Genomic DNA, 15,713 nt, shown 5'->3' on the forward strand with positions numbered 1-15,713 from the left:
TCTAAGACTTGAGTGGGGCTTGAACATTTGACTATCTGATTCAGAAGCAAGCGTACTTGAGGCCTATTACTATAAATGTCCACACTGCGGCTTGTGAACCATATGCAATCCCTGAGCACTAGTAAGATGGCCCTCAGGCAACTTATTTCCTGTGTATTTTGTCACGATGCCTTGGGCTAGCGCGCAGTCAATTCCATCTCCACTTGACCCAGAGTCGCAACACAGGTGAAATAAGGTTTTATTCAAAATACCCAGGCCTTGGTTGAGCCCAATAAACTAATCACCAGGTTTATAACTTTAAAACAAGTAACCTTTTATTCTGTACAGTATTTTAATTAGACAGAAAATATAACTAATATCCCTCCCCCCCCTCTCTAACTCGCCCCACTCTCACTACACACACAAAACGCAGAAGGAAATGGTGGTGGAAAGGGAAAGAAAATATTTTTAAAAAATACAAGGCTAAGGATCTTTGACGCACTGGTATGACTTCCAGTCAATGTCTTTCTGCAGTTCTGGCTTTTCTTTTGGCACTACTTCGTTCTAGGCTTGAGGTGGTCTTCTCTGCCGACTCAGCATCGTTTCAGGGTCACAGCCAGGTTGGGCAGCACAGTGGTTAGCACTGCTGCTTCATTGCACCGAGGTTTCAATCTTGGCCCGGGTCACTATGTAGTTTGCACATATCTCTCTCCCTCCCCCCCCCCCGGCGTGTCTCTAAATGGCATGAATTGGCCACTCTAAATTACCCAATTGGAAATAATTGGGTCATCTAAATTTTTTTTAGAAAAAGTGCGCCAGGGACTGCTTTCAGAATAGAGCAGTTCTTTTCACTTCAACAAGCCGGCAGAGCATGCCTTTCACTTCCAAGGTCTAAACACTTTGCCAAGTTCCCGCAGGAATCAATCACTGACTGTTATCAGGCAGAACACCACCCCTGGCCAACCCACGAGTTGCCAGTTACCCAAACTGGTTCCCAAGATCCACCTGGTGCCAAGGAGCCTGGCTTCTCCTCTCCCAAACACAAAGCCTGAGAACACAGTGGCCTGGCATGCAGACCTTTTCAACTTGAGTCTTCTGCTTAAAGGCCCATCCCAATTATGGGTTCACGGGCCAAAACCATTAAAATGGGAACAAAGAAAATAAACAGGAAGGACTCTTACAATTTTTATATTTCTTTTGTGGCTTGCCATGTCTGAATTTTCCATACCTGAATATTTGGTAAACATTGGTTTGAGCAGTGTAGCAAAATTGTGAAAAAGCTAACCCAGCATGCAAAAATGTACCATCAATATCTATTGCTAGTACCTTCTGCTTACTCAATATGCAGTGTGCCCTCTTAAAGGGACTCAAAAATCCACATTCAAAGGGCTTAGATGTAGGATGGTAGATACAAAACTGAGGAACACAAAGTGTTCACATGGACACTGCTGGAGTTATCATCCAAAAATGCATAGGCTATCACAGGACTGATAGAAAATTAACTCAGGTAAATATATATATTTTAAAATGACCCATGCCTGCACAATGACTTATTTCTATGATACACTGCTTAAATGTTTAGCATATTCGACCCCAAGATGAGCTTCCAAACAATATTTTTGCACCATTGCTCAAAATCTTCCAACTCCACACCTGCCGAAACCCTCATTCGGGCCAGTTACCTCGATCCTTGACAATTCCATGCACCCCCGGACAGCATGTCACGTAGATGTCATCCGAACACTGCTACCGGTGTCCTTCTCTCCCCAAAGTCCCATTCACCCATCAGCACTGTACTTCCTGACCTACACACTCCCATAAAACAATGCCTTGATTTTTAAAATTCTCAACCTTTCTTTCAGTCCCTTCATGGCCCCCCACCCCCACAATCTCCTTTCCCACAGCCCTCCCAAATATCTGCACTCATCTAATTCTGGCCTCGAGCATTCCTGAATTTAATTGCTCTACTATTGGCAGCTGTGCCTGCAGCTGCAAAGGCCCTAATCTCTGCAATTCCCCCACCCACTTTAAATCTCTCTTTCATCCTTAAGACAATTCTTAAAGCCTACCTCTTTGATTAAGACTTTGGGCATTTTCATGGATATCTCCTTGTGCAGCCCAATGTCAAATTTTGCTTTAAAAAAAAACTCCAATGGCGCGCCTTGTGATCTTTCATTACATTATAGATGCCGTATAAATAAGTTGTTTCATCCCTTCTTCCTGTGGGGAATTTATTAGCCTCTGCTTGGTCCTTCCTCCTCCTAACACACCATAGATTGGGAAATAACTGCGCAAATGAATAGGAGACTGCATCCTACCAGAATTGTGTGTCTTTTAATTAGTGTACAATTGCCACGCTGAAATGATTGATGTTTGCTTTTATTAATGAAAACGACAGTACATTTCATACAAGTTGTCCTCCAAAGATGTGAAATACATTTGTTGTTTGGAGAAAAAAAAAGTCAACGTTGCGTCACCATAATGTACTATTGTACAAAATACACCCTAGTCCAAACGGCATGAAGGATAAAACCAAGGATGTGGTCACATCACTGTACAAACACATTGCCCGGCTTCCAAAAAGAAGCTTATTACAAACATTCCCATGTGCTCCATCTTCTTAAAGATGCTCACAAAAGCTGTTATTAATGATGCAAACCAATGACATTGTGCTCATCTCTAATCCACAAGACATTAACATGCATATACTTACAATAATCAGTTAATTAATCAGTGAATAGGGATTCTCAAAATTCTTGGAACTAAACCTACTTAAATGCACATTAGTTTAATATCAGTGGACCCCCCCCCCCCCCCCCCCCCCCCGATACTTACCATTGAGGTGGAGAAGTAGAACCCAGATGTAAATCATTGTTCAGTGGCCTCTGTAGAGAAGCGGGTTTGCACGGACACTGTACAAGGACAAAGCTGTGCTGCTGCTCCCATGATTCAATATCCTTCCACCATTCACAGTAAAGGCTCACACAAAAAATAAGCACTTGGTTGGGCGTTTGGAGGGCAGGAGATGCCAGCAAAGAAGTCAACCAGAAAGCTGGCACAGTGATGGGACATGTACCAGTGAAAGGTGCATTCCCCCCCCCCCCCCCGTAACTCGATCCTTCTGTGGGTAACTCATCGCTTAACATCGTGGCTAAAAGTGCACTGATTTAGAACTTTAGATGAGCCATTACATCACCTCAGTATATAGATTCTTCCTCTTTTTAAAAGAAAGCCCATTGTTACATGCAAACAAAATATTTATTTTTTTATGACCAATCAAGAGTTCATCAGTGCTGTGCTGCCCTGCCAAGGTAATGAGAAGACCACAGTCGGATCAGTCCATTTTCAGGGGAAATAGATACTGTGGAAACTGTAGCTACCCTTTTCTCCATTTCTAATGAAAGGGCATCAACCCGAAATGTTAACTGTCTTTCTTTCCACTGTTGCCACCTGATGTGCTGAGCATTCATTATCATAATGGCCCAGGTGGCCATTTGCCCCATTGAGTTTGTGCCGTCTACTTGTACAGCAATCCAGTCAGTCCCACTCCAGCCCAGCAAACTTCCCAAGTTTATTTTCTTCGAGACCCCATCCAATTTCCTTTTGAGATGGTTTCTGTTTTTATTTCAGATTGCAGCATCCTCAGCCTTTGCTTTTGCTGCACGCCACTGCCCTCTTACTATGGCTCTCTCCATACCAGTACCTTTTTACATACTGTTCATACAGCCAGTGTGACTGCTGCCATGGCAAAGTAACAAGTTGGGGCATAAAACCGCAGCTGTAATTCCTGGCTGCGACTTTCTGTAATGCAACCAGGAAGTAAAAAGTTAATACGCACACTTTCTCACTTTAAACACTATTAAACTAGGTTGCTAAATTAAAAAAAGATGACAGTGGGTAGCACTGCTGCCTCAGAGCCAGGGACTCTGGTTTGATTCCAACCTTGGGTGTCTGTCTGTGTGGGGTTTGCACTTTCTCCCAGTGTCTGCGTGGGTTCCCTCTGGGTGCTCCGGTTTCCTCCCACAGTCCAAAGATGTCCAGGTTAGGTGGACTGGACATGCTAAGTTGCCCCTAGGTGGGGTTACAGGTATAGGGTGGGGGATTAGGCAAAGGTGGGTGCTTTTTCAGAGGGCTGGTGCAGATGCGATGGGCCGAATGGCCTTCCTCCGCAAGGTAGTGATTCTATGATTCTGGATCAGACAAGTACAGGAGGGGTGAAGAACAAACGGGGCTTGATGCGAGTTAGGACCCAGGTAAGTTTATGGAAGTTGCAGGCCGGCCAAAAGGATCTTTGGAACAGTCAATATTGCCTTGACACAGCACCAAAAACAAGTGTACAAATCTGAAATGGAAACTGAAAATACTCAGCCAGCATCTGTGGAAAGAGAAACAGACTTGATGTTTCAGGTCGATAACTTTTAATTTGATCCAGAACGTTCTTATTCGGCATGTGTACAACCGTGTGCTAAAGGCAGATATCCGACAGGGTGCCACTTGCTGATCATACTGACGAAACAAAATGCTGGCAACTAATGGATATTTTTGTTACTTCCTTGCACTCTTTTTGTTTATAATATATTTGACTTTAGCTTCTCACTAGCCTGATTTCACGCAACACTTGCTCTTGTAAAACTCCACTCACCAAAGTCTTGCCCCATTGATTTCAATGACAGATTATTCAACACGGTGCTCAGTTTGCTGCGTATTGCAGCTGGAAACGCAATATGCATTTAAGTAGACTTCAGTGGACAATGAGTGGCATCTTATTTCTGCGCCTTCTCATCATCTTTTCGATGCACTTATATTAACTTAACTGAGCTCTCGACCATGATGGAGGGAAAAAAAAAACAACACCGAAGACGGGGTCATCTATTACAGTTACACGGAAATAACACACCAGCCTTATATGTATCACCGCGTAACAAAATCTATTGGGAACTGTACAGAACTGATAAACCGCGTTCACCCAAAGGCAGGACGTCGATATCATAGGCTCTAACGAGTGAGAATTAAAATGTAGGCAATGTGCCTACTGCTCTCTAATCATCATCTTCATCATCATCAAAAGACAGCAAGCTGCTGTTTTTTACTTGCTTCAGTTTATTCTCTGAAGGTTTGGGTTCTGTTCGCTCTTCTTTCTTCTTTTTGCTGGAAGTGGCAGTCAGACCTGCAAAGCTGTCATCTGAAGAACGTTTTGCTGGTTTCCTAAATACGATCTTTCCATCCTCAGGTTCTGCCTCCTCAGCTGAAACGCAAAACACAACAAAATTGAGGATAATTAGGAGAATTCCTGTCTCAGGACTTATTAAAAAAAAAAACTTTACTGCTGAGCGTGCACACAGATATTTCCGATGACTGTTCTCCCTCTGCCTTGTTTCCCCACTGTTTCCAATTAAAAATACCTGGATTTCCTCGGTCAACCCACAAGATAACACTTTTGAAGTAGTGTCATACGAGAGAACAGAAGACCGAGTGGTAGCGAATAAATGAAAAGTCAGAGGATTATACACAAAGAGAAAACTGGGGTTTAATCGCCTAATCCTCGTAATATCATGGGATTACAGGAATTTGGTCCCACAAATTACCACTCTACAACTCAAATGATGTTCTGCTGCATTCAACATATGGCTTTTTATATCTTCCAATTTATACATTCATGGGATGTGTAGATCACTGGCAAGGCCAGTATTTAGTTCCCTTGAGAGGTTGGTGGTGAGCCTCGTTCTTGAACAGCAGCAGTTCATGTGTTTAGATACCCAATGGGAAACTTAGAACAAGCTGCCACAATAGTTTGCAATTTGTATATTATGAGGTGTTTGAAGCCACCTTAGCACTGCTGCCTCACGACAGTGAGCAGAGATCAACGAGTGCCTTGAGCGACGGTCTGTGGGGAGCTTGTATGTTCTCCCCTGTGTCTGCGTGAGTTTCCTCCGGGTGCTCCGGTTACCTCCCACCGTCCAAAGATGTGCAGGTTAGGTGGATTGGCCATGCCAAATTGCCCCAAGTGTCCAAGGAAGCGCAGGTTAGGTTACGGGGACAGGACGGGGTAGTAGACCTGGGTAGTTCTTTCGGAGGACTGGTGCAACTCAATGGGCCAAATGGCCTCCTTCTGCACTGTAGGGATTCCATAAGTAATTCTCAGACCACTTCTGGTGATTTTAAATATTAAAGTTAAACATATATTAAAAGAAACCATAAAGCATAAGAAACCTTCACACAGTTAACAGTACTTCAAACATTTCCTACAATATTTTGACTTAACTAAACTCAAAGCTAAACCCCTTTTGATGGCAACTGTCCTCAAGACTTTTAATCTATAGAAAATTCCAGTAACATTACTACACAATGCCCTGCTGCTCCAGGTGAAATCTTACAAAGGCTTCTCCTCCGAGGGGTTCAGTACACGCAGTCAAGATCTCTCAGCCAAACACAACAGTCTTACTTTCAATGTTTTTTTCTCCATTTGATCTTCCACTCAATTGTTTCTGCAGTCCTATAAAAGTTCCATTTCCCTGAATTGATCGACTTTATGACTACGACATTTATAAAGTAAACTTACAATTTAAAAAATAATAATCTTTATTAGTGTCTCAAGTAGGCTTACATTAACACTGCGATGAAGTTGCTGTGAAAACCCTCTCGTCGCCACACTCCGGCACCTGCTCGGATACACTGAGGGAGAATTCAGAATGTCCAATTCACCTAACAAGCATGTTTTTCTGCACTTGTGTGAGGAAACCGGAGCACCAGGAGGAGACCCACTCAGACACGGGGAGAACGTCCACAGTGTGACCCAAGCTGGGGTTCACATTTACAATCTCCCAATTGTATATGTTCCCTTTGAAATCAAACAGTAACCGTTGAACATTACTCCTCTTATCTGCCTAATGTAAATTCCTAGTCAAGCTGCTTCCCTGACCCCCGTTTATTACCATTTGAACCACTTACCTTCACACCTCCTACATTGATGTTTTGACTGTTGCAGTCTAATTGCTCCAGTTTAATTAAATCAGTTACACTCATACTCACACACACAAGCTTGTTTCCTAGCATATAACAATATGACAAAGATATTGCAAAAAAAACCCCTAAAACTCCCATTTTCCTCACAGCGCCTACAATGCTTTTAGGGAGTTTCAGAATTCTAACCAAAGACAGCGATATATTTTCAATACATGATGGTGTGCGACTTCACCACAAACAATAAAATGTGCAAAGTACACATTTACCCATTAAGCTACTGGGAACGCATTAGGGTAAACGTCTTTCAAAGTATTGTCGATAGCTGAGTCCAGTTCATAACAGATATACTTTGGTTACTTTTGAGAATCAACTGTATAAACAAGGCACTGCATAAAACTACAAAAGGAAACACTATTAAATGAACTTTCAAGCGTCAACGACTACACATTTACATACATTTCTTCGAGCTTTCTGTGATCTGTTTGATTTTTGCCGCTTCGTCAGCTGTCAAGTCGCCCTGACGGAGAACAACTACCTGTGGCTGCTCATCTTCTGGATCACTCTGTCCACTGTCGCTGTCAACAGGTGCGAGCTGCTGCTTCTGAAAGTGAGAAAAAAAATTAATTCAATTTTCAAATTATTATTACAACATTTCTACATTGACCTTCTGCATCCTGTTAAAAGTTTGTTAATCAAATGTGGTTTGGATTTCACTCCGCGACACCACCGTTGGGTGGATTTGGTGGTCAGCAACGAAGCAATGGCGAACCTCAAACAAAGCTTCAAAAAAAATCCAGCATTCTATGTGCAACGGATTTCCGGTGCCAAGTCAAGAGAATCACTAGGCATTGAGCACCAGTCAAGTCATCATGCAAGGTAAGCAGCCAATTACAGTTATTCTCAGACAGCAAACCAAGTTGTAAAAACTACTGAGACTCGGGCAGGAGATAAAATATAAGTAAACTTAAATGTGGAATTTGTCATAATGGAGAAATGTGACATCCAACAAATATAAAATTATTCTTCCTTTATTAAAAATAAATTTAGAGTACCCAATTCATATTTTCCTAATAAGGCGCAAGTTAGCGTGGCCAATCCACCCAGCCTGCACATCTTTGGGCTGTGGGGGCGAAACCCACTCGTACAAGGAGAGAATATGCAAACTCCACATGGACAGTGACCCAGAGCTGGGATCAAACCTGGGACCTCGGCGCCGTGAGGCAGCAGTGCTAACCCACTGCACCACCGTGCTTAAAATTATTCTTTCTGGACCAGTGAGGCTAATTAGCAACCTGAAATACACTCACTGCATCACACCTTACAGGTAACGTCCCAGATACTATTATCACCGTTCCTGGGTATGTCCTGACCCACCAGCAGGACAGACCAGGCACAGGTGGCGGCACAGTGGTATACAGTCGGGAGGAAGTTAGCCTGGGAGCCCTCAACATCAACTCTGGACCCCATTTAGTCTCATGGTTTCAGGTCAATCATGGGCAAGGAAACCTCAAGAGGCCAGGAATCATGTGGCGAGGAACTCACCTCCTGACTGCCCAAAGTCTGTACACCACTGAGAAGGCACAAGTCAGGAGTGTGGTGGAATGGTGCCGCTCCAAGAATACTCAAGAAACTTAACATCCAAGACAAAGCAGCCTCCTTGATTGCCATTCCTTCCACAAACATTCACTCCCTCCACCACTGATGCACATTAGCAGCAGTGTGGACCATTTTCAAGATTGGGACTCACCTTCCAAACCCACGACTACTACCGTCTAGAAGGACAAGGGCAGCAGACTTATGGGAACCCTACCACCTGGAGGTTTCCTTCCAAGTCACTCACCATCCCGACTTGGAAATATATCACCGTTCCTTAGCTGCCACTGGACTCCTTCATTAATTCCCTCCCTCACTGGCCTGGTTTAGCACAGTGGGATAAACAGCTGGCTTGTAATGCAGAACAAGGCCAGCAGCGCGAGTTCACTTCCCGTACCGGCCTCCCCGAACAGGCGCCGGAATGTGGCGACTTGGGGCTTTTCACAGTAACTTCATTGAAGCCTACTTGTGACAATAAGCGATCATAGAATTTACAGTGCAGAAGGAGGCCATTCGGCCCATCGAGTCGGCACCGGCTCCTGGAAAGAGCACCCTACCCAAGGTCAACACCTCCACCCTATCCCCATAACCCAGTAACCCCACCCAACACTAAGGGCAATTTTGGACACTAAGGGCAATTTATCATGGCCAATCCACCTAACCTGCACATCTTTGGACTGTGGGAGGAAACCGGAGCACCCGGAGGAAACCCACGCACACACGGGGAGGATGTGCAGACTCCGCACAGACAGTGACCCAAGCCGGAATCGAACCTGGGACCCTGGAGCTGTGAAGCAATTGTGCTATCCACAATGCTACCGTGCTGCCCCAGTACTGCACACATGTAGATTCAGAAATTGAGGTCAGTTTCAGGGGTGCAATGACAGTGATCACTGACAGTTTCGCTGCCATTACCAACGCAAAATCCAGGTTCATCTGTCAGTGGCTCAACATTTGGTCACAGTCAACCTTTTAGTGTCAGGACTGGGAACGGATTTATGAAATAAATATTGCAAGATTTGAAAAATAAACAAATCAACACTGTAAAGCTAAGCGGCCTACGCCGGTCAGATGCAGAGGTTACCTATTTTTCAGGCTGGAAACTGTTTTGGAACATGATGAGCAGCAACTACCTAATTGACACAGAGTTGCATGCAAACAGATCTGAAGCAACTGGCAGAGCACAGACCTTATCATATTTTGGTTTTAGTTGTCCCAGCAATAGTATTGATGCTGCAATCAAAAGTAACTTTGGCTAAGGTTTTTTAGTAACTCTGAAGAAGCAACAATTTACATTTTAAAAAATAAATTTAGAGAACCCAATTATTTTTATTTTCCAATTAAGGGGCAATTTAGCGTGGCCAATGCACCTAACTAGCACATCTTTGGGTTGTGGGGGTGAAACCCACGCAGACATGGGGAGAATGTGCAAACCACACACGGACAGTGACCAAGGGCCGGATTCAAACCTGGGTCCTCAGCGATGTAGTCCCAGTGCTAACCACTGTGCCACGTTCCGCCCACAATTTACATTTTTATATGGATACTTTAATCATAGTGAACTGTCCGAAGGCGCGTCTTCAGTTCTCTGCCCGAAGGCAGGTCCAACACCATTGGGTATAGCAAGGAGACAGGCACCGAATCCACCTTGGTCGGCATGCTATCGGCAGCAATCTGATCCAAACTGGGAGTCCAGCCACTTTTACACACACATTGTAGTCCGGAGCTATGGATTGTGATGGCAGAGGCTCAAATTTTCTTTCCACCACATGGGTGACCCGAAATCTCTCCTGCCCTTGGTGCATGTTGGAAGGATTTACAGGTTGATACTTAACGCATCTGGCCACATCATGATATCCAAGTATCATGATAATCAGGTCTCGAACCCAGAGCCGCTGGCTCAGAGGCATGGACACTACCCATTGCACCACATACACAATTATCAAACCCAATTTGAGCCACATAAAAGAGATTTGTTCAAAGAGGTTGGTTCTAAGCATCAGGAGAGAGGGCTAGAGGGTAAAGAGGCCCAAGGAAGAATTTCAAAGATTAAAGCCCAACATAAGTGGATAAATGGTGTTGAGATATCAGGCACTATTTCATTGGATGATGGAACAACCTGAAAGACTCCTGTACCTTTGCGCAGAATATGTTTTCAGGCAAATATTCAGCCTTCAGGAGAGTTGAAATAAAAGCAAGGGGGAAACAGAGAAATGACACATCCTTCCAACAAAAATTAGAGATTTATTTACATCTACCCAGCAACACTTGGTAGGTTTACAACAGCCTGCTGCATCGATCTCAGTATAAGGAACTGTGAGGAATCAGACTTTATGATTGAAGAGATTAGGAAAAAAACAAAGCACTGCGCATGCTGAAAATCTGAAATAGAAGCAGATAGGATTGAGTCTTGTGGCAACAGTGATCTCTAGCCCCAAACCGTGCACCGTCAAGTCATTGGAGTATCACTGTTGATGCAGGTCAGCTGCATTGTCATTCGTAAATGGGAACTGAAAGTCAGGCACCATCTTTGGAGCGTTCGATGTAGCCCTCGGGGTTGGGGCCAATGAAGTTGTTTGTGCCTGGATGCCCCTGGAGAAGGAGGAAGAGATGTTGACTGGTATGTTTATGACCTTGCGTGAATGGTGGGTACCAGAGGGCATAGTGAACATTGTGTGTAATACTATTAAGCTTTTAAATAGATGAAAACCATTTGACTTAAATCATGCCCCTCTAAAAAGGGAGAACTTTCTCTTTGTTGGTTTATTAAAAGTCATCCGTTGAAAGGGTAGGGTCAATTGTTCAGGTAATTACCTCCCAAACTCAACCATTATTCCTCTGCCGACACTAACTGGTTAGGTTTTCGTGGAATATATAATTGTTTTAAAGTTTCAACCAAGGTTGGCCTTACAGGTAGATGGGGTGAGCTTAGAGGCGCGAGTAGAGTGCAAAACCACACATATGCAGAGTGCACTCGCAGCCTCACCAAAGAACATGCATGGCACAGTTCCTCGAGGTTCTACCTGTCCCTGGTGTTACCAAGGATGGGCCTGGCCTCATTGCCGTGGAACGCTCCAAGTAGTTGGACCGTGCCGTACCGCCTGTCTCTCGTGGAAAGGTTTTTGAAGAAAAACACCTTTGACCACAAGGCAATGAAGCAGTGGTCAGCACATAATGTCCTCAAGGCCCTCAGGGAAAAGGAGACTGTGGAGGACTTTGGACGGTTCCCTGAGCAGACTGTCAGAGTCATCCGGCAGAACGCCTCATCACCAGAACTTACAAACAAGCACCAAGACATAGCTTGGCTGGTGGTGAGAAGGGCCCTCCCCGTCAGATTCCTCATGTACACCCGAAGGCTCAGCGTCGTTGCACGCTGCCCTCGGAGTGGCTGTGGGGGAAATGAGACGGTCACCCACCTCCTTGTGGAATGTGCCTTTGCAAAGAAGGTCTGGAGAGAGATGCAGTGGTATTTGTCAAGGTTCATCCCGAGCAGCTCTGTGACATAGGACTCTGTGCTCTATGGACTGTTTCCAGGGACGCACACCGAAACAAACATCAGCAGCTGCTGGAAGGTCAAAAACTCGGTGAAAGACGCTCTTTGGTCTGCCCGAAACTTGCTGATCTTCCAGTGTAAAGAACTGTCCTCCACCGAGGGTTGCAGACTGGCACATTCCAAGGTCCAGGACTAAGGTCCTGGTTTAGCTCACTGGGCTAAATCGCTGGCTTTTAAAGCAGACCAAGGCAGGCCAGCAGCACGGTTCAATTCCCGTACCAGCCTCCCCGAACAGGCGCTGGAATGTGGCGACCAGGGGCTTTTCACAGTAACTTCATTTGAAACCTACTTGTGACAATAAGCAATTTTCATTTTTTTTTTCATTACGCGCTGAGGGACACACTCAAGCTTGGGGCAGCTGCCGCCAAGGCACAATGGGGAAAGACCACAGGGTAAGGTCTTACCAGCAAATGTACACCGAGGGACGGGTAACAGTGTAAACCCCCCTCGGTCTGGGTCATTAACACTCCAATGTATAAAAGAAACATGACAATGTAAATGTTTAAGAAGGAATTGTAACGTAAAGAGCGCTATGGTTGTAAGGTTATCAAAATTGAATGGAAGAAAGTCAAGGGAATGTGTAACTCTGATGGAAATGTACAGTCGACAATTCAAAATGTTCTGTAATGTTAATGATAGATTTTATGAATAAAGTATATTTTTTAGGGAAAAAAATGGCACAGTTCCTCTTCAGTAGTGGTTTATATCCCACCTGTCATGCGCCAGAGATCAGGGTTCAATTCCCCAACAGGGAGCTTTGTAGTTTTGTGGGCGGCACGGTAGCAGTAGTTAGCACTGTGGCATCACAGCACCAGAGACCCGGGTTCGATTCCTGGCTTGGGTCACTGTCTGTGCGGACGTCTGCACGTTCTCCTGTGTCTGCGTGGGTTTCCTCCGGGTGCCCCGGTTTCCACCCACAAATCCTGAAAGACGTGCTTGTTAGGTGAATTGGACATTCTGAATTCGCTCTGTGTACCTGAACAGACACCAGTGTGTGGAGACTAGGGGATTTTCACAGTAACTTGATTAGTGTTAATGCGAGCCTAGAATAGGCAATAATAAAGATTATGTAGGACACCGTGGCACAAATACCTAGTTCCTTAAAAACATTATGAAACCTGTTGTACACGCAGCACGTCCATACTATGTTTTAGTTATAATGCAGATGCGGGGGGGGGGGGGGGGGGGTTGGAGAGGGGGCAGGGAAAAACCCTATTGTTAATTGGAAGGTGGTTCTTCCACCAAAAGAACCACTGGGGGTGATGGGCGCCAGCCATTGAACAATACAGCACTCGGGCCACGATTTCCAGTGAATCCCACTGCTCTTTCTCCAATACCCTGGAATATTGTTCCTGCTTTTAACTCGGGGGTTTTAAACGGCATCAAACCCCACCCCACACAAGTGAGCCCTGGCCTGGTTCCGGGGAGGGGGCCCGGCCCGGACTGACTGACCTTCGTTTCGACCGTCGGCCCAGCCTTGTACCCCACATCCTCCTTAAATTTCCTGAGGAAGGCGGGCTCGGCCGGCTTCACGTACGAGACGTTGCTCCGTTTGCTCATGGCTGTCGTTCGCAGGTGTCGGCGAGGCGCACTTCCATCAAGGCCGCTCGGCTCTGCCCCCGCTCAAAACCATCGGCGGGCCGGCGAAGAGGCCCCGTCACGTGACGGGGGGGAGCCAACGTCACCCCCGCTGCCCCACCTCCTGACACCACCCGCCTATGGGGTCCCGTCCTTCTTCGCAGGTCCCGCCCCTCGCGGCACGACGTGACCCACGTCCCCCGACGTCACGCACGGTTTCTGTCCCCTCCTCCCTGCCCGTTGCCACGTGACACCCCCACTGTGGCTGGCGCCTAAATTTAAACCAAACGGCGGCCGCCATCTTGGAGCTATGTTTACAGCTGGACAGTAAAGAAGTTTTCTCTTCACAATTTAAAAAAAAACGTCTCGTTTTCATTCGCTTCTTTTTGAACACAGAAAAGCGGGAGCAAATGTCTCCAGCTGGTAAAGGTGAGTGTTTGATCGGACTTTCTCCGTTTGTTTGCAGCCGCTTCTCTCTCCCTTATTGTTGCTGTGAGGAGGATTCGTGGATAAACTTCGCCCCCAGAAATGCGTCGAAACCCTGGGGAAAATTCCCCCTCCGCAAAAAACCTAATCTGCCAACCCCCGGGGCGGCTTTCATTTTTGTAGCGCCTGTACCCTTCCAGGCCGTAAACAGGGGAGAGTTAACACAACAGAATTCAACAGCCAGCCAGCCATAAAGTGTGATATAGCTGGGACAAACCTGTTGGACTTTAACCTGGTGTTGTAAGACTTCTTACTGTGCTCACCCCCGTCCAAAGCCGGCATCTCCACATCATATCTAGAAAGACGGCCCTTAATCATGTGCTGCGGCCAAGATCAGTTCTGCTTCTTGACCTTGGCATGAGCTCAGTGTATTGGTTTTTGTCATTCTGTGCACTATATGTGGGATTCCAGAGCATATTGGACCCCACTGCAACGAAGGCGAGTGGGGGGCACAGTAGCACAGTGGTTAGCACAGTTGCTTCACAGCTCCAGGGTCCCAGGTTCGATTCCCGGCTTGGGGTCACCGTCTGTGGAGTCTGCACGTTCTCCCTGTGTCTGCGTGGGTTTCCTCCGGGGGCTCCGGTTTCCTGCCACAGTCCAAAGATGTGCAGGTTAGGTGGATTAGCCATGATAAATTGTCCTTCGTGTCCAAAATGTTTGGGCAAAGTTACTGCGTTACAGGGATGGGGTGGAGGTTTGGGCTCTTTCCAAGGGGACCATCTTACGGAATCTGCTGTCAGTTAGACTTGTCTTTACTTTAAATTTTAATTTTTTAGCTTTTTTCTTTACATGCAGGTGGCTGAATGCGCAAGTTAAAGACAGCACAGTGTAGGGAAACAGGATCTGGGACGTGAGCGAACCGGGCAAACAAAGTGTGTGTCCATCCCTTTGTTAATTAGATTTACAAAAATGTCACCACACTGTTTGCCTTGCCATTCAAATTGCTGTAGTTATCATAAAATTTACAGTGCAGAAGGAGGCCATTCGGCCCATTTAGTCTGCCCTAGCCCTTGGAAAGAGCACCCTATTTAAATCCACACTTCCACCCTATCCCTGTAACCCCACCTAAACCTTTGGACACTAAGGGGCAGTTTAGCACAGCCACTCCACCTAACCTGCACACCTTTGGACTGTGGGAGGCATTCGGAGGAAATCTATGCAGACACGGGGAGCAACTGGTGATGAAGGAATGACGCTCCAAAAGCTATTGATTCCAAATCAACCTGTTGGACTTTAACCTGATGTTGTAAGACTTCTTACTGTGCCCACCCCAGTCCAATGCTGGCATCTCCACATCATGGCTTTTAATTTCGTTAATCCTGTCACTGCACATGTGTAATTTTCAATATTTTGAAACCAGATAGGTAGTTGGAACATAGGAATTGGGAGCAGAAGTAGGCAATTCACCCTTTGGGTCTGCTCTGCCATTCAATCAGATCATGGCTCATCTTTTTCTGGTCTCAAATCCACCTTCCTACCTGTTCTCCATATCCCTTTAACCTATTAACCCATTTTTAAAATCAGAAATGTATCTGCTTGAAACAATTTAATGTCTCAGATT

General features: G+C 45.6%; 2 protein-coding genes across 3 annotated transcripts in view; one reads left to right on the top strand and one right to left on the bottom strand.

Annotated features, from left to right (window-relative positions):
• Positions 1 to 2,340: 2,340 nt before the first annotated feature.
• On the bottom strand, positions 2,341 to 13,758 carry kiaa1143 (KIAA1143 ortholog). The gene is made up of 3 exons (XM_072510066.1): positions 13,541 to 13,758; positions 7,399 to 7,543; positions 2,341 to 5,224 (listed from the first exon to the last, which is right to left on the bottom strand). Exons 1-3 carry the CDS (start codon positions 13,646 to 13,648, stop codon positions 5,019 to 5,021), a joined length of 459 nt encoding a protein of 152 aa, XP_072366167.1. The 5' UTR covers positions 13,649 to 13,758; the 3' UTR covers positions 2,341 to 5,018.
• Positions 13,759 to 13,936: 178 nt separating this feature from the next.
• Positions 13,937 to 15,713, top strand: part of kif15 (kinesin family member 15) — a 117,476-nt gene continuing 115,699 nt past the window's right edge. For both annotated transcript variants that reach the window (XM_072510067.1, XM_072510069.1), the window contains exon 1: positions 13,937 to 14,095. In XM_072510067.1, coding sequence (XP_072366168.1) covers positions 14,077 to 14,095 — 19 coding nt within the window. In that variant the 5' untranslated portion in view covers positions 13,937 to 14,076. The remainder of the gene's footprint in view (positions 14,096 to 15,713) is intronic.

This window comes from Scyliorhinus torazame, chromosome 6 (genome assembly GCF_047496885.1).
Source record: "Scyliorhinus torazame isolate Kashiwa2021f chromosome 6, sScyTor2.1, whole genome shotgun sequence".
NCBI classification, from domain to species: domain Eukaryota; kingdom Metazoa; phylum Chordata; class Chondrichthyes; order Carcharhiniformes; family Scyliorhinidae; genus Scyliorhinus; species Scyliorhinus torazame.

Bases quoted from the DNA above. Each gene is read 5' to 3' on its own strand.
- kiaa1143 (XM_072510066.1), bottom strand. From the start codon at position 13,648: ATGAGCAAACGGAGCAACGTCTCGTACGTGAAGCCGGCCGAGCCCGCC. The intron at 7,544-13,540 runs GTCAGTCAGTCC...TCTCACTTTCAG, and splicing joins GGCCGACGGTCGAAACGAAG to AAGCAGCAGCTCGCACCTGT. The intron at 5,225-7,398 runs GTATGTAAATGT...TTTGCGTTTCAG, and splicing joins CACAGAAAGCTCGAAGAAAT to CTGAGGAGGCAGAACCTGAG.